Source organism: Dermacentor andersoni, chromosome 6 (genome assembly GCF_023375885.2).
Source record: "Dermacentor andersoni chromosome 6, qqDerAnde1_hic_scaffold, whole genome shotgun sequence".
Classification (NCBI taxonomy): Eukaryota; Metazoa; Arthropoda; class Arachnida; order Ixodida; family Ixodidae; genus Dermacentor; species Dermacentor andersoni.
Window position 1 is genome coordinate 65,640,168 of NC_092819.1, and position 19,627 is coordinate 65,659,794.

Here is a 19,627-nt window from a genome sequence, read left to right on the forward strand (position 1 = left end):
TTGTGGAGTTGCGGCTACAAGCCGTCAGAGAGCGCTTAGTGGCGTGTACGCTCCTGTTAAAGACTTTTAACTTTAACATTATTGGTTCGTTATAAAAACTTAAAACATTATTGCTACAAAGAATATTTGCTTTCGAGGCTTCTAGAAAAAATTAAATCGGTACAACTAACGTTTTGAAAGATACGGTATGCAGTGCTCTCTTAAAGCTACAACCGCTACAGCCACCATCCTTAACTATCTTTCACAAAAATAGAGTTTAAATTGTGTCCTTGTGTCATAAAATAAGTAAGTAGTAAAAATTTGAAGCAATGGTATTAATAATTTATTAAGTGATTGGTCGTTTAATCAAGAAACAAGTTGCTCTGAAGGGGAGCGTTGGAGAGTTCACTACCACGTCATTACACGTGTTCTCCCCCTCTTCAGCAACATGGCAGCATTGAGGTGTGTTGTCGCCGCGTTCCTCTTGGGTTTTCTTGAGTTCAGCTATGGTAAGTTATTTCTTCCTACTGTTGATCTTCTTCTTTGACTACGCAACACTATTGCGCCTAGCGGTTCAGCCGGCAGGAAGCCCCAGGTTGCTTATTTTGCCAACTGAAAATTGTTCGAGTCGCCGTGTAGCATTTCGAGAGAAGCATCCGCACAGTGTCATCGCGTACCCTTTGCGCACTTGCTTACATAGCAGTCTGTCGAACTTTTTCAATGAAAGTAGTGACGAAATCGCTCTTGGCACCGTACTGTAACGTTTCTGGTACTTTTTTTTTGGGTACAAACGCTGAACCGATCCAGCCGCTTTCGGTTCGTGAAGTTGATCCTCCATGCTGTTCCAGGCGTTACGCTACAAAGCCTTTTCGTGCAATATTCGATCATGTTAACGTTGTTCTGCATCTGAAAGGGACGAGGAGAAGACGCTGGCTGTGTTGTGTGTTCGGCATTCACGTATTTTTCTCGAACTGAGACATCGTACAATCGGAACTACAGTGAGCTAGAATTCTATCTCAACTAGCCCACTGCATCGGAACTGTCAGCTCACCCTTTAGAAATTTATTTTGGTTTTGTAGTACATCACATTAAGTACATTTAGAGTATGAGTACATAATTGAAGATCCCGGAGTAAAACTGTAGGAGGAACCTTGTAACAAGAAACAAGCAAAACTGGATTCTACGCACAGGCATAGTTGCATATGCAGAGATGTACCTTGCGCTGAAGCTTTCCATATTAGTCTTTAGTTTTATCTAGTGATCTTATTCCACAATTGAGAGTAGCGCCAGAGCACACAGCCTAGCGAGCGAAAGAAGAAAATTTGGCGGGACGCGATTCAAGTTGGCGATGACGCTTCCGAACGCTTATCGCGAGGCAAAAGTCGCCCTCAGACGCAGCATCATGACCATCACCAAGCTTGGGCTTTAGACTGGGCAAAACTCAGCGCCCAATACCTCTATCACACGGGGCACTTTCGATCGCGATCGAGCCTGATTGTAATCGATCCCGTATAACCGAGATATGACGCTCAACAAGCGTGTATTCATGTTTGGATGGTCGCGGACAACTTTCTGTGGCTATGAAGGGAAAGCTACGGAGGCAAAGCGCGCGCAAGTGAGAACGCTTCTGAAAAGAGGCCCGCGTTTTCATCCACATTAGTGTAAGCTGGGGAAGAGAAAACATAAACACCTTATTAGGACAGTTAAACAAGACAGGACATACCACTGGATGTAAAAGCTTACTTATTTTGCGGCTTTTCCCTTGCGTGTCTAGGTAAATGCAAAACTGTCGCATGGGGAAGCTGCGCCGTTTCAGCGTCTGTTCCGAGCAACGAAAAGCACTGTCAAATGCTGGCGGATTACTTGGCGTGATAACACATGTGCAGAAGCTCCGCCCGCATAGCTTTCCCTTCACAGCCACAGAAAGTTGTCTGCGAGTATATAGTCGTTTAATTCTTATCGCAGCCCTAGTGGCTGGCATCAGCGAAACTTAAACGAGTCCCAAAGTTTAGCGCACGACGATTGATATTACAATATTTCATAAACTGTTTGTAATGTGTCTCGCAGGTAAGGTCTGCGAGAACCCTGAGGTGACGCCAAAGGTTTACACCACCACAGACGGACTTGTGATTGCAAACATCGCATTCATCGCTGAATTCCACCTAAGGTGCCGCGAAAACGTACAGGTAACGAATAGTATCAGCATGACTCTTCATTGGATGATCATGGCACAGATGTTGGAAATAATGTGCCGACTATAACTGGTACCTATTCACAATGCGGCACCATTTCCTGCAATAGACTTATACATAAAACCTTTTCCTTCAGTATCGACTATTGCTTCTTTACATAGGATGCTACGTCATTTACTGACATTAAGGAGTTACACTTCAATGAAAGAGTTATTTGTGATATTGCCATTTTATGATATGAACATGCCAAACTTATTTTTCCACACTTGTCAACATTCAAATGCCACAGTTCTATTAAATTATTTTGTCAAATTACTATGAAATGGCTATAAAGTGGATTTTTTATTCAGTAAACATCTTTGAAGTTTCTCCTGCTTTATTCTGAACTCTTGAAATGTGGTCATCAGAATGTTAACTTATAACCTTCAGTTTTTGCTAAACCATGCAACCTCATGCAATGTGCAATCAGCCACTATTTATTGTAATTATACTGAGTCTACCATTCCTTTGTAGACACATTGGCTTCATATTGAGACTCACTATCCTTGCTGCATTGTCGCATGTGTTCCAGTGCATGGGAGTTAGAGAGAGAAGCCCAGTGTAGGCAGCATTTGCCTTTGTTAAGCTTTTCCACAGGCTTTTATTTGGCTTTATGCGAACAACGAAAAACTGCGCAAAAAAGAACAAGACAGAGAAAGAACCACACGACACAGGCGCAGTTTCTCTGTCTTGTTCTTTTTTGCGCAGTTTTTCGTTGTTCGCATAATGTCATACCAACTAGCCCCTCACCGTACGCTTCTAGACTTTATTTGGCTCCCTGTAGCATCATATTGATGTTCAATTAGTGCTTGACTAAGCTTTTCCACAGGCTTTTATTTGGCTCCCTGTAGCATCATATTGATGTTCAATTAGTGTTTGATTAGGCCTCTTCCTTGCACAGCAGCTTCTCATGCTCCCAGTCTTGGTAGGTGGTTTTGGTGATGGACTTGGTGGAAGTGTACGTAGTGTCCTGTATAAAATGTGTGCTTTTCTTTGTAATTTCTATAATGTTCAAGAACACACATAAAGATAAATTATCAAGTTCAATAGATTAGTTAGAGCTAGTACTTTTGTGTTCATTGCAATTTCAGAATGTTTACTTCTTGAACACCCCACTTTATTTTGTACACTATATATGTGACTTGCTTTCCATGGCCTGTTAGTGTAATACATTTCACTTTGCTGGATTTCAGAATGTCCCATTGTATGCGGATGTGAAAGGCAAAATTGTTCCAGTGGTGAAGTCTACTGAAACCAACGATTACCAAGTAAGCTGGACAGAAGAACTGAGCAAGGCCCAGTCCGGCGACTACCTGATCAGGGTGTATGATGAGGAAGGCTATGGAGCCCTCCGAAAGGTACGTGAGAGGAATGCCATTGATTGCTAATTTAGGCATTACCGAGTCATGACATGCAGCTTACTGCTATCCTTGAAAAGAAAAGTGCACAACCATTGCATTTTACCAGTAATAACATATAGGGCAGAAACTTGGAGGTTAAAAAGGTCTTGAAATACTTTTATACCTAATCATAGAATGATACCACTATTAAATTGCACTTCCTCATAAATCTCCTTCCACAAAAATGTTTCTAATCCTTCAAGCACAAGTGAAGTTAGGTGTAATTATCGAGCCGATCAATTGCTTTCTATGTCCTTCCATTTCCATTAGCCTGCTGGAAGCTACACAGTGGAAGCCGCAAGGGAGCAATGCCCCACTGGCGCTGCCCAGTGGTTGCACACGAGACTGCTCGTGTTGACACCTCATGGCAGTGGCGGTATCTACGCTACACTTTTCGTGTTTAGACCGGCATTGCGAATATGAAATGGATTTTCTGTCTCCTGGCAGATTGGCAACATTTTTTTACTATGTTCAAAATATGTTCCAGGACCCCTTTAACAAAGAAGTTTGAGAAGGAGCTAAGAAATGCACAAAAGGCGATGGAACAATAAATTATAGGCTTAACCTTAAGAGATAGGAAGACAGTGGTGCAGATTAGATAGCAAACATGGGTAACCAATAATCTAGTTGACATGTAAGAGGAATAAATGAAGCTGAGCATGCTATTTAATGCATAGAGCTGATAACTGATGGTCTGTTAGAGTTACGATGTTGGTGCTAAGGGAAGGGAGGAAGCACAGTCGAGGATGGCAGAGAACTAGATGGTGTGATGAAATCTGGAAATTTGCTGGCATAAGATGAAGTCGGCTGGCACAGGACAGGTAATTTGAGATTGATGGGAGAGGCCTTCATCCTACAGTGGGCATAATATAGGCTGATGATGAGTGTAGCTCCCAGGAGTGACTGCATAATTTTTCACTTCTAGGCCCAGCGCACAGGGGAAAGTACCCAGGGTGTGACTCCTCTCTTCACCATCAATGTGAACCATCCGGTGAGTACTCGCCTAGGTCACAGCCTAGCCTGTACTGTGTAGGTATCCAGTACGATGACTTGCTGATCATGAGCAGACTGGTTCACTTGTTGGCTGCCTCAACAACCTTCAGATGGAATGCACAAACACCCGTGTACAGTCGAGCTTGCCTGTAGCAGATGTCACTGCTTTAGAGCATGCATTCATAAGAAGTGGACTGTCAGGAGAATGCATAACTGCACTTAGCACAAAACAAGCGTTTATGTGCCCACCATTGTGGCTCACCTGCATGGCCATGGTGTTCGGTGCTGCTGAACACTAGGTTGCAGGCCCATTTACCGACCACTGCGGCCACGTCACGAAGTGGGCAAAACACATTAACGCTCATGGTCAAAGTTAACTCGGAGCCCTCCGCTAATGTGTACATTGTAACCCACTGTGCGCTTTCAAAGAAATTGAAAGACGAGTCAGTTGTAGAAGTTTTGTTTCACAGACTTATAATAGACTGCCCTTAGCCCGCTGTTTACACATGTTTGAGCTGTCTGCAAGTGGTGCTGCCTCCATGCTAGGCATAGTACTTGAAGTGCATCTGATACGGCCATTACCGTGTAGACTCGTCTAAGGGCCACACTCGTGTAAGGGCCGTACCCCCAACTTGGCAGCCTGAAATTTTGAAGAAACAAATTTCCATAAGAAGCAATTGTGTTCAGTGCTCTGATACCGCGTGCATGCATCGGCTAATTTTCGCGCACTGCGTACTTCAGCGTGCCGCTACTAGGTGGCGAGAACTGCCCATTGACCTCTCAGGCAGTGGTACGTCCAGGCTGTGCAGTACTGCACCAGCACCATTTTGACCAAAGGGTTTAGTCCCGTGCAAGGGCCGTACCTCTGAAAAATTGTGAAAAAAAAGTATAACCCTTCCAAGGGTGTATCGGGTATGTAACTGAAGCCTCCTGCTGCGAATAACCCACCTGGACAACCATTAAGCCTGGTTGTTTATTTCTTGCATTTCTGATTCATGTATTTCAACAGAATGCATTGTTTGCAACAATGTATATTCTGGAAAAGAGAAAAAGAAGCAGTAGTCTGTTGCCAGTGGCAGCTAGCATTATTTTACCTACATTTGCTAAATGGAACCTATGTCATTGTAGCACATTACTATGTGCCACAATGGTCCGGTCACAAAAGACTATGATGACACACCCAGCATGTTGATGGTGTGCGAGAGTGGAATTGGCGGAATCGGGCTTCCACCTGATTGAGTGGAATCGTCTAAAATATAATTTGTGGACACCAGGCACCAGCGTCTGTCTGGTGTTTCTTCTCCCACAAATTGGTGACTCCGGACTTCGAGTCGTCCCTCTCAGCTCTGGTTGCCTCAGCCACTTCGCTGGACCTACCACTGCAAGGAGCTCGAGCCGTGCTGTCTTCGCCATCCGCCTTCTATCCAGTCAGCCATGGCTTCCAATTCTCGCGATCAAGTACTGCCGTCAGCGCCACTACCCTGCGATCCTGAGGTCTCTGCTCTCAAGCTCCCGGAGTTCTGGTCATTGGACTCGGAACTTTGGTTCATTATTATCAAATCCTTGTTCCATCGCCGTCGCCTCAGTTTGCAGTTGACCATGTTTGACCATGTTGTTGGAACGCTTTCACCTAATAATGCTGCAACTGTTCGCAATGTTCTAAGTAAGCTCCCTACCCGTCGACCGCCCATATGACCACCTTAAGGTGGTGGTCATCCAGCGCACTACTGAAACACGAGCAGCATCGATTACGGCAACTTCTTACATTGGAGGAACTGTACAAAACTTTCCCGAAGAAGTGCGCTGTCAGTTGAAGGAGCCAGGTCTCCAGCCAAGGCTTGCATACGACTCAATTCCACTGCAGGTGTGCATGATCCTGACCACGTCTTCATTCTCGGTGTTGGAATCTCTGGCCCAGTTGGCCGACAAGATTATGGATATCGGTTTTCCCTTCGCATCCACAGTTCATTCCCCTCCTGACCCTCCGTCCCACGGCACAGCTGCTGGCGACAGCTATGCATGTCTTTTTGAAGCTAATGAGGAGCTCACGTGGCAAGTAGCCCAACTGGCAGCTGAGGTTGCTGCCATCCGAACACGCCAGCCGCATTCTTCGTCAAGACCTCGCCTTACCAGCCCTAATCACTCTGCACGCCATTCTCCTTGTACCGTTACACTTTGCTGGTACCACCGTCGCTATGGCTCTCACGCAAACCAGTGCCACTAGCCCTGCTACTACACGGGAAACAGTTGGGCCGAACACTGACAGTGACCGCTGTTCCTGGCCCCACATCCAGTTGCCTTTTCCACGTCGCCGACCACGTCACCGAAGTCCACCATCTCATCGACACTGGCGCCGAGATTTGCGTCCTTCCTCTTACATTGGCTGAGCGCCGCCATCCTCCTGACTCACCTTCTCTTACCGTGGTCAATGGATCAACGATTCGGACCTACGGACAAATGTCGGTGACTCTTGAAAATCGGCCTCAGACATACCTTTCGCTGTATCTTTGTCATCGTGGCCGTACACCAGCCCATCATCGGAGCCGACTTTCTTTGGCACTACAAGCTCGTCGTCGACGTGCGGCACCGCCGCATCTTGGACTCTGAGATTAGCTTAACCGTCCAAGGAGTTTCCTGTCGTGCTCCACCACTTCGGCTTCTTCAGGTGCACATGGACGTTCCCGACTCTTTGTCAGCCGTCCTTGCTGAGTTTACAGATGTCTTCCGACCATCCTCCTTCCTTTCAGTCCTCGGTTGATCACAGCGTGACGCATCATATCGTCATGAGTGGCCCTCTCGTGTTTGCTTAAGCTCGTCGCCTCACAGCAAATCGTCGTCTAGCTGTCACCAAAGAGGAGTTTGGACACGTGCTTGACCTAGGCTTCATTCGTCCTTCCTCCAGTCCTTGGGCTTCGCCACTCCATATGGTGCCCAAGAAGATCGGTGACTGGCGCCCCTGCGGCGATTACCTTGCTCTCAACAAGGGCACTTTCCCGCACCGGTACTCAACACCTCACATTCAGGACTTTATGTTGGCACTGCACGGCTGCACCATATTTAGTATGGTTGACTTGGTGAAAGCCTACCCCCAGATTCCTGTGGAACGCTCAGATACTGCCATTATAACACCCTTCGGCCTGTTCTTATATCTGCACGTGGCTCTTGGTCTTCATAATGCGCCCCAGACCCCAGATGCTGCTTTGCCTACCTTGACGACATCCTTGTCTACAGCACCACTGCCAGAGTTCACAAGCTAGATCTATGTCAAGTGCTTGCACGACTCTGCAAGTTTGGTCTTTTCGTTAACGGTCCAAAGAGCGAGTTCAGCATTACAGAGTTGGATTTCCTTAGCCATCGCGTCAATGCACATGGCATTCGTCTACTCTCGACCCGCGTCACAGCCATCTGTGAGTTTCCTCAGCCATTCACCACCAGGCAACTGCGCGAATTTCTTGGCCTCGCCAACTATGACTGCCGCTTCATTTCTCGCTGTGCCAATATACTGCAGTCTCTACACGACCTTCTCTCGGGCCTCAAGGCACTGAATACTCCCATGGCCTGGAACGACACCGCTGACCGCGCATTTAAAGACATTAGAGAAGCTGTTGCCGGCGCGGCGCTCCTCGTCCACCCCAAATGCGACGCCCCACCATCTGTCATGGTTGGCACAATGACAGCCGCCCATCACCTTCTTTTCCAAAAAGCTTGCGCCCCCTGAGCGTCACTACCGCACGTTCGGCCGAGAGCTGCCCGCCATCTATCTGGCTCTGAAGCACTTTTGAAATTTTCTCGGGGGACGCTCCTTCCATATCCTTAACAACCATACACCACTGACTTCCGCCTTAGCGTCCAGAAGCACACCTCCTACGCCCCCCTAAAATCAGATAGCTCGGCCACATTTCTGAATTCACCAGCGACATTCGTCATGTCAGCGGAAAATCTAACATCATTGCCAATGCACTTTCTCATGCCACCATCCATGCAGCGGACCACAGCCGTGGCTACCGCCCAGTGTTGACCCCAAGCTCCAGCTGCTTCACACGAGCGGTACCTCTAGTGTTTGAAGATATCTTGCTTCATCACTGCAACATGCCCTTCACTTGTGATACGTCGACCGGACATCCTTTTCCTTACGTGCCTCGCCCATTTTGCCAGGCAGTCTTTGATGCCTGCCATTCTTCGGCTAATCTTGGCATTTGCACAACGCAGCGACTCGTCACTTCTCGTTATGTGTGGCCCAGTATCAACGTAGACATTTGTCACTGGTCACACATGTGCTTCAACTTCCAACAGTGTAAAGTGCATCGCCACACTGCGGCTCCTCTGTATATCGATATTGTTGGCCCCTTTCCTCCCTACGGGAACCATCACTACCTGTTAAACTGCATAGACAGGTTCACCAGATGGCCCAAAGCGATGCCCCTCCTGGACATAACGGCAGAATTGATAGCTTGAGCACTCATCACGCTCTGGATTAGCCGCTACAGCATCCATTCCACTATTATGACTGACCGTGGTCGTCAATTCGACTCAACATTGTTCGCCACTCTATTTCGGCTACTCGGTGTCAATCATATCAAGACTACCTCTTACCACCCAATACCCAATGAGATCATCGAATGTTTTCACTGCCAACTGAAGGCTTCACTCATGGCTTCGACTTTTCCTTCATCATGGATCGAGCGCTTTCCATTCGTTATGCTTGACATCCGCACCGCTCTTCGCCGTGGCTCTTCCACCAGTGCCGCTGAGCTTATGTTTGGCACCACTCTACGACTCCCTGGCGAATTCTTCGACGACTCGCCCACCATACTTGCTGCTGTTTCCGACTATGCCTACCATCTACACAGCGCTATGCATACACGGGCTTTACTCATGCACAGCATTTGTGATTACACCAGCTGCACAGTAGGCAGTGGTGCGATTCTAGTCAGGCCCCACCGTTCGGCACTGCTGCTTGCTGCAGTCTTGTCGAAACAGCATCTTTAGTAGTGAGCCACGAACACTTGAAGCTACAGAACCACTGCTGCATACGGACAGATGTTAGTGATAGATTATAAGACCCTTATTCTGGGCTTTTCACTTCAGCATGGTGAAATTTAGAATGTGCATTAGGCCCTAGGCAATGATCCAAGCACGAACGCTGACATGTGTGCAGCAATCTCTATGGAAACTACGCTTAGGCAATCACCACCTCTCCCATCACATTTTATTATTGTAACAACACTCTGGCTGGCATTCCTGGTGCTTCATGCCTGCTGCACCATCCAGGTTTGTTCATTAGATTCATGCACTCCAACTGAAACTTTGCTTCTGTCAGTAAACAGAAGACACTTTCTTCTTTTCTGCTACTGATTTTAGCACCCGGGTGCACATGAAGTGAATTTGCCCATGTTGAATCGCTACTAGAAGCAGAATTAAAGAGATTCTTTAACATTGTTCAGTGTTCCCCAATTGTGCTACCTGGCAAACTACAGCTACCAGCATGCACCACAGCAGCAGCGGCATACCACTACTTGTGGCGACATTGGTTCATTGCACTTTCTGGGCTGTTATGAGCAGATAAGTACTAATCAGTGAGGCCTCTAATAAGGAGTGGCTGCTTCAAGAATAAGGTCATGCAAGCAATGGCCCACTTGCAAATTCTGGCAGTCTGTCCTGTTTCATGAAACACCAAGATTTATAACTGGGATCATTATACAGTTAAACCTCGATATAACAAACTTCGGTATAGCAAAATTCTCAATATAACAAAGTATTTTAACTTCTCATAACCTCTAGTCCACAGAACATGTCATGAGAACCTCAACATAACGAAGTGTGTTTGTATATGATTTCAACATAACGAAATTTCGCTTGCACAGCAAAGGAATCTCGAGACAAATGAAAACTTCCGTGGGCGCAGATGGTCAAATAATTGAATTACGAGCGGCTGCTTGCGAACGCACCTATCAGATCGCACACGGCGCCACAAGAGCGACTGCCGCAGTGAAGCCACATCATGTTCAGTATGAAGTCCAAGTGCGATAAGATCCCATCACGCCCCGCGCACTTTGTGCTTTAGGTGCAAGTGAAAGTTTGCGAGGGTGACAAAGAAAGATGGTGGCCTCAAGCACGAGTGCTACCTCCCTGCGTGAGCAAAGGGAAAGAGGGGGAGGGGAGCGAGCTCGTGATAACGTGATAAGCACGCACGAGAGGCAGGGAGGGGGGGGGGGGGTAAGTTGGTGTGCATCGCTATTTTTGCCGCGCTACTCGGCCGTGGCCGCGCATGGCTGTCAGCACGGCTGATCACATACACAGCCACGCACCCTGCTTTAGAGGTCATCCGCTGCATGTGAAAAGAGTGGGCATGCCGAGACCGCATGGCATCATGTAAGCTCTCTTCCTGCGTGTTTAGTATTGAAGGTTGTGTAATCTCGAGTTACGGTGACCCGTTGGAGCGAGAGGCAGACAAAGCATTCGCTCACCGCTGCGAGTGATTTTCAAGATAGCGTTCCATTGCAGGCGATGCTATCAGCCGCAGGGCAGAGTACACGCGAAAGCATGGCTGGCTTCGCTTAATTCGTACCGCCTATGTGAAAATATCGTTGACGTGGCATGAAAACGTATCAGTCATCGCCAACTCCTAAATTCATTAAAATGATTACTTTTTTCTCATTCAGATTTGCTTTTTTTTTTTTTGCGATTGACCAATAATTTGGAAAGTTCTGCGGCTCCTTTTCATGTAAGAAAATCGATCGGCAACTTTACTTATTTGCATAAAAGGTTGAATTCCAATACAGCGAAATTTCGATATAACCAAGCAAATTGCCGATTTTAGCTATTTCATTATATCGAGGTTTAACTGTATATAAATGGACTCAGCTTTACTTTTCAGTAATCATATTTAACTAGGTGATCACCTTTATGTTGCCCCTTGTAGCCAACAATGCAGCTTGAGTTGTGAAACTACGTCAGTCATGTTTACCACATAACTCCACAATGGTGGACATGGCCAGAGAGTTCTGTTGCATTTGGCATGCTTGCTAGTTCAGTCTCCGCCCACAGATTAAATATCATAAAAGTGGCCTAGAAATATTGCACACTTCTGCAACTTCTGCAATATTGCACACTGGTGCAAACTGTTGCACACTTCTGATGCACCAGAAAACACCAGTTACGCAAATTAGCATTTTTTCATTTTTGTTACACATATATTTGTGTGTTGCAACTAAAGGAACTCCATCAACCCTTCTGTAGGGGGTGGACTTGTGTATTCACACACAAGCAGTGGCCCTTATGCTTCTAATGATCCTGCGGGTGTGGTAATCTTTAGGTGATGAGAAAGGTACGCCTTTCTTAAGGTATTTGAGAATTTAGGTTTTTCGTTGGATTGTTTTTGAATAGTGACATCTTATAACAGGCTGGTTTTCTCCAAAGTATGTTTCTGTTGCTCACTAATTCTTGGTTACATATATTAGCATCTTAAATATAGGAATTTCCGTGCCATCACTAGACCTTTTACACATTCAAACATATTATAGGCACTAGAATACTTATCAGAAAGCGGGGCATTTGGAATGCACTATAATGTCAAAACTGTGTTTGCTGGTGTGGGATAGTATGGAGCAATTATGTGGATACAAATTCCAGTATTTGCACTCGATGCACGCTCTGAGCCAGGTGGTGTAACCATGTGAGCTTTCATGCAATGTCAGTTGTTCCTTAGATGAATACTTCCATTGCGCAAATGCAATGCAAGCCACTTTATGCAAAGAAACACTTTGCATTATAGTATTCAGAACCATGCAACAATGTTATTTTTACCCTTTCACTCTTTAGTAAAGTGCGGTGAGCTCAACTGCTATACAAATGAGCTCAGCAGGGAAGCTAACATCTATTTGGCAAGGAGTGCCAGTTTACGAATAGACATCATATAAGGGTTTAATAAGTTGCAGTAAACAGTCATGTGGCTAAGCTGTGCGGGCAAGCCAACGTCTGATTGTTGGAAAGTGCATCTGTACATTAAAATCTCATTCGTACGATGTCGTTACATATAATTTCCCGGTGCCAATGCTCGCGATCGAGAGCACAGAAAACGACCTAGTGCAGTTACTCTTCTTTTCTGTCGGTTCATGCGTTCCAGGAAACCACAATGTTTTGGCACCATCATTCAGTAAGTTGCCAAGCTGTGATTGTACCGTATTTACTCGCATAATGATCGCACTCGCGTAATGATCGCACCCCTGAATTTTGTCGTCAAAATTCGATTTTTTTTATTTCCCGCGTAATGATCGCACCCAGAACTTGCCGTAGCGATATGTCGTGTGCCAAGTCTAGCTGATAATGATTGCGCTTACCATCTGTTGAATGTTACGCGAACGACTATTCAAGACGAACCAGGCGGTCTGCACGCACCAAACACTCTTAAGTAGATGCCTCATTTCATTACTTTCATCACTTTCCGCACTTCCATGACAAAAAGAGGTACAACCAAACTTTCCTTTATTATGTGTAGGCTTTATAATGGTCGTGGTCAACAACAAAAAGACGCCTTTCGATTCTTCTCATCTGCACTCGTGGGCAAGCAACAAATCGCAAGCGGCAACGATAGTAGCCACGTTTACACTGACACGTTAAAGGTGTACCTTATTCATACGCCAACGCTTGTAACACAGCTAAGATATTCACCCACCCTTAGCGCAAACGTGCGGTATTAGGATAGTAGTGAAGACAGATGCCGCAGTTTCCGCAGCATGCCCGCCATGTGTTTCTATGTCACTGGCAGCTAAGCGCGCCCATCTGTTTCTGCCCCCTCAAAGTGGACATGGCTACGTTATTGCCGCAGACTTGCCGATATTACCGATATTATTCATTACTGATACGGAAAAAACTGTTTCAATGCATGTAATGTACTCACGAGAAGAAAAAAAAAATCGCGTTCGGCGCTTTCGGCTTGCTCAGCCGGCCGCCATTTTTGTTTTGGTGTCCCGCACCCGCATCCCGCAGCAAACGGGGGACGAAAAAAAAATTTTTTTTTTCGCGGAAAATTTAACCCGCGTAATGATCGCACCCCTGAATTCGCGTCAATTTTTTCTGACAAAAATGTGCGATCATTATGCGAGTAAATACGGTATGATATATTTACCAGCTGCTACATCCCATGTAAAAAAAAAAATAGGTGCGAGGTGTGCGCTATCAAAAACAGTAGCTGCCTGTCACAGCAGCTTCCCCACAATACTCACCTGCCCGTATCACGTGAAAACACCGGTGCACACTCAGTTTCCCCATTTCAGTGCCAGCAAATCTCCTCCCGGGTTGTCACGTGCCGCATTCACACTTGTTGCTGCCAACCCTGTTGCGCTAGGCATCTGCACCTATATTTTTCACGGCGCATGGGGTGTATTTCTGTTGAAAGTGTACCGCACACATTTAATCGACGATAATCCAAGCGCGCCACCGTTCCCTGCTGCAGGCAGCGCGAGGTGAGTGTAATGTTTCGCTCTGGCGGCATATTAGGCAGTATTTGAGAGTCACACCCACAGGCTCGATTTTATTTCGGTCTCCCGTTGCCATCTTAAAACACATGTAATAGGAAAATGACAAGGTGCGTCTCGGCTTGGTCAGGCTCCACCAGCTTGACATGCGTCGGCATGTTGTGCTGCAACGATTTAGCACCAAGTGGATATGTCAAATGCCCCGCTCAAAGCAGCTACAGAAGCCAGGCTGAATTCGAGGAGCACAAACATAAAGCTTGCCAAAGCCACAAAAACGGGCCCCACAATCTTCGCGCTGCAATGATTCATGTAAAGCTTCATATTACATAATGTCAACTGCGGTTGAGTCTGTCAGATTTTTTTGTGACTTCATATCATATTTTTTCCTCGTTATTATGTCTTTCCTTTTTTTAATATTTCTTTTTTCAAGACATATGAACAAGGTTCTACTGTAAATAGCAACCACGAAGCTCTCAAAAACAGAAAAAAAACATTGAACAAGCCAGTCCAGTCATTCCACCAAGTATGGTCTGGCTCAGTGGAGCACAATCAGCTAGCCTGCAACGTCTTTGCATGCCGTAACACAGTGCCACTTAGCCACATCTTGCTCCCTCTTCTTTATAGCTAAAGGGACACTAATGAGAGAAATTATTTCTTCTGCATCATCAGTAAATTACCTTTCTACGACACCAAAAGCGCAACAATGAAAGATTGGTGGCCTCCTTGAAGTTCCCACTCCTGGACGCTGCGACGTCAAGGATTTTGATGGCATCTTCTAGGGCCTACTTAAGTATGTAGCGGTACAGATTGACTACATTGTGTTCTAAAGGAACCAAATATTAAACATGGCTAGTTTCGGGAACCTTTACTCGGCCGACGCGGCCCAAATGCAAAAACAAACTTTGGAATCCCTGACGTCACACTGATGTACCGCCGTCGGGGTAACAGCGCGAAATTAAAATACTGATACTTCTACCTTCATTATCCCATCTATTAATCAAACTATTATATTGAAATGACTGCCTGCACAGTTCTCAAACAATGCTTTATTAGTCTAAACTGACTTATTGTTTTGTTTTAGTGTCCCTTTAAGTTCTTCGTGCGAGTGTACATTTAAAGGGGCCCTGAACCACTTTTTATTGACGTCGAGAAATACATTTGGATATAAATTAGACTATTTCAGAAATACTGTGCCACAGGACGTTCTTCGGTGCATTCAGCAGAAGCTGAGCTATTGGCAATAAAACTGCGTTTGTCATGCTTCCGCACCTTCTTCAATGCTTTGCGCTGCGAAGGCTACAGCAAAGCCGGGTGTGCCCACATAGGACAATCTGAACATCACCATGGTGCACAGTTCAAACTTGATTTGGGAGGTTCACGTAGACGCCACTATTTCTGATTTTGGCGCCTACGTAGTTGTCCTTAGCAAGTCGCAGTGCACTCAGCCAGTGGACTTGTCATGGCACCCCGTGGTGGCCATGCTATCTACGCTGCGTAGCAGACCGCAGTTACATGCAAATGCAGCAGTTGCTTTGTGCATGACAGGGCTAGAGCGTGTGCTTCTGTCTGGCTGTGCTACGTGGTGCAGACCGGCTTTATTCTGCACTAGCTTGACCGACAGATAGTAGCTACATCCAACTTGCTCATTCTGAAGCACTATGAATAGCTCGATCATAACGAAGCGGAGTCTGCAAAGGCATCTAACCAGGAGCTGCCAGGAGTGAGCGTGCGCTGGCAAGAGTGCGTGTTGTGGTTTGACTCAATTTCGTATGGTTTGAGGCTTATTGAGTGTTCAAAACTAGTCGAAATTGGTGAGACAACGTCTATGACACCAGTAAGCAGGGTAGCCAATGTTTAATTCCTACGGGCGGCCGCGGCCGAGCGTGCACCAGTGATAGTCGGCTTCTTCCTGAATGCGTAATTATTATTGAAGTTCGAAAGCAGATTTTCACTTCAGCCTGTTTATTAAACTGAATCAATAAATATACACAGTAACAGTAGGAGGAAGTTCACTGATCCAAACACCCCTCGTGGTTGACGTCAGCTATTGGCCAATAGCAGCTGCGTATAGGAATCTGCTATATTATGAAATAAATCGTCCATAAAAAAGTGAGGAGCAGGCTTCTGTTGAAAAGAGAGCGTGTGAAACAAAAAAAGGGACGCCACATTCCACTTGCGAGCGCCATGCATCACGCCCGACTGCAAAATTTGGCTGAGATGTTCACAGCAGCACATGCTATCCACATCCTGTGTTCTTTCACCAAGCCCGAGGGGTGGCTCAGGGCCCCTTAAACAGCTGGAGCAAATCCTAAGTTTGTTAGGTATGTAATGACACTGAAAAGTCATACGCCTTTTTTCTTTTATCCAGGGTACCTACCGTGGTCAATGGGTCCAGAGTGAATTTGTGGCCGTGATGGCTGCTGCGCTACTATGGTACTTTGCCTACAGTGCAAAGGCAAAGCTTCAGTCATAGACCCTCTGTATGTGCATACATTCATGTTTCATCATGTCTGTCTCCCTCTTTTTCTAACTTTTTTTACAAGAAAGAATAAAGGGAACCTGTGGTGCCTAACATGCCTTTTTGTAATGAAGCCTTGTATTCTTGTTTCAATGGGGCACAATGTGAAAACACTTGTGTACATAGATTTGTGTGCATATTAAAAAAACACCAGATGGTAAAGTTCATCCGGGCCCACCACTATGGCATTGGTTATAACACCATGCAATTTCAAGACATTCAACCCCAGAATTTCTTTTTTTCTCCAAAGACTTATGCTGCACAAAAGAAAGCTCAAAATTGCATTTTGCTTGTTGCATACAAGCACTTCTTCCATGTATGGATACACTTGCCACTCTTTCACCACGTTTTGACCTACACATACCTCTTCTTTTCCACGAATTGTCCTGAACTGATGTTTATCACAATTTGTGCATTCTTTTGCCTCTGCAGATTTTGTGTCTCCTGTCAAATTGCTTCCATCACACATGCTCTGCTTGGTAGTTTCACGGGCTCCCCAACCACTGTCAATCTGGCCTATCATGTTTGCGTGCTAGTCTGTGCAGCTTGTCATGCAGATTACTTGCATAGTTTCCATTCTGTGGTCTACCTCACTCGCATGCAGTGCATTGGCAGTGTGTTCTTTCTTCTAAGGCTCCCACTGCATCCTATGCTGTCTAGGTCATCTGCAGCAGCCGATCTGCCCTCCCCAGCTCCAATTTGAAATTTCAATGAAGAATGGAAGGGCTGCCCATTCTTTCTGCTTTTAACGTGTTAGCATTGCTAAGGTACTTCATGCACCTTCCGGGGGCTATCTAGTATCTGTCTACGTAGATGTTTTCATCTACGTATGTTTGTATCTAACCATTTTTCTGCCTACCTGGGTCACTCAGTAGTCCGTGGTCAAATGGGTAGCACATCGGGCTGCTGTGCTGAGGGCACAGGGTCGAAAACCAACCATGAAACTTACTTAGGGTCACTGAGTATGTGGCAATCTGTACATACGTGCCACTCTTCAATGAACAACTTTCACGGCAACATGGATCACTACAGATGCGGGACTGGTTTACACCGCATTTTGAAAAAACTCTTTGACGCCGGCTTGGAGCACCGAGTCCGGTGCTCCAAAAGAACCACAAGAGTCCGGTTTCTGTATGACGTACTTCTCAGCGTTGGCCTGCATTGGTGTGCCATGAATTTTGGAGGCCACGTGCAGGCTTGGTGGCGGTGCTAGATGACACTGAGTGTTCTTAGGGAAGTGCAAAAGAGGTGTCCCGCTGCAGTACACTCCTCATATATAACTCGTTTCGATGTTGACAATATGTTGTGTCGCTATACTGATTTATCACTACTGATGCTGGCGTAGGATGAAAGCGCCACCTCAGTATTCCTGCTGAGCCTTCTTGAATTATGAATGGAATTGAGATCTAATGTGGAAGAGAAACCACCCTCAAGCGAAAGATCAGAAGACTGCAGCAGTACTTAGCATGGTGAAAGGAAGCACCGTATTTTTCCGCATATAGCCCGCCGCAGCACATAACATGCACCCCCGTTTACAATAGCCCAGGAGAAAAGCAACCAAAATCTGGGCGCGTGTAGCCCGCTAAAATAACTGCATGCAACAACGCTCAACTCTTTGCAAAAACAGTTTCCATTCACGGAAGCATGACTCGTCCACGTCGTATCTTCGACTAGCAGCTCTCCTCCTCTTCTCCCTTTTTGGCAATGCTGGTAAAGCTGGATTCACGCAACGGATGTGATAGCAGACTAATCAGTTGCATCACATCTGTGGCCTGAGTCGGATCACTTCGCAGCTAGCATTCACACGACAGCGGATGACAGCGCAGTCGGAACTGCACAAGCACCGGCTTTGGTGCAAATGCGACTCAGCCGAAAATCCCAATGGTGATTTAGCTCTCCGTTGTATCGCTAAGCACTTTGCGCGGACCGAGGAAGCACCGCAGGAACTGAGTTTAGCGGCTCTACGTGCAATTTTCGCCTACTAAACACAATATGGCGACCTGTAATTAGAAGAATGGGCTACCATAAAGGAAGGGAGCTTCAACACGCAGGCGTGGAAAGAAGAGGGCGGGGTTCCCTAGAAGATAACGAAACTTTAGTGACAGAGAAGCTTGCCTTGAGGTGTGGCTCCACGGCAGCACAGCGCTGGGGAGAGGCTGGGGTACCCTAAGGAACAGCGAGCTAGTACCTGGGAGATTAAACTTTGAATGGCGGAGCACCTTGCCTGGAAATGTGACTTCAAGGCAGCACCCTGCCGTGAAGCCGTATCTTAAAACGGAATTCGCCTAAAACTCGCACCCCGACATTACTGTTGAACATATTAAATTTTTTCTGCAGGTTATAAGCGCAGAAATACAGTACTTCCATTGGTCACGCTCATTATTTCTGCTGAGCTGTGGCACTTCTCTCTTGACAAGAAACCTTTAGTCTCAGAACTGACATGCACTCTAGTGGCGTCATTCGGCAGCCAATAATGACAATCACTAAACCCTTTAACCCCTAAATTAATTCTGGAAAAACGTACCAAATGCCCCAAATCTTTTTATGTAGAGATCTTGTGTTTCTGTGTCATCCTGACTCTAAAAATGTATTACTTGATTGGTTTCTGGTTCAAATTAATGCAAAAAGGCTGCTCTTGAGGGCAGCTTTCCTTCAATGCCGACCGCAATTCGCCTTTGGCAGTGGGAGTTGAACCAGTGTGGCTTGTCATTGCCAATATTGGTGCAACCTCTCATGACGAGTACAGCTAGAGATTGGGGGTTAAAGGGTTAAATCTGCCCACTTGTGCGCTCTTGGCATTTTTTGGCTCTGAATAAAATACTAGGGCCATTGTCCATCTTATGCAGTGCAGTACACCCAATAAAAGAGTTTCTTCCAATGCTTTGCACATATGCTGTTTAGTTGGACCTGCAGATCAGTGGCTCAGTGGTCCGTGAATCAAAAGTCTGAGAAGTAGGTCTCGGCTCAGTGGGGTTTCTAATGCTGACTTTACTGTTGTGAGCAAGGTGTCGGGTGCATAAACACGATCTT

At 46.0% G+C, this 19,627-nt stretch overlaps 1 protein-coding gene across 2 annotated transcripts; it reads left to right on the plus strand.

The window, feature by feature from the left end:
• The first annotated feature begins 383 nt into the window (after window positions 1-383).
• Window positions 384-16,651, plus strand: Tapdelta (Translocon-associated protein delta). Of its 2 annotated transcripts, none has more exons than XM_050171506.3 (5): window positions 384-488; window positions 2,047-2,165; window positions 3,404-3,568; window positions 4,536-4,601; window positions 16,448-16,651. In XM_050171506.3, exons 1-5 carry the CDS (start codon window positions 428-430, stop codon window positions 16,550-16,552), a joined length of 516 nt encoding a protein of 171 aa, XP_050027463.1. In that variant the 5' UTR covers window positions 384-427; the 3' UTR covers window positions 16,553-16,651. The 2 variants fall into 2 exon arrangements, with proteins under 2 accessions (XP_050027463.1, XP_054922518.1); XM_055066543.1 differs by lacking the exon at window positions 16,448-16,651 and adding an exon at window positions 12,729-12,815.
• The last annotated feature ends 2,976 nt before the right edge of the window (window positions 16,652-19,627 follow it).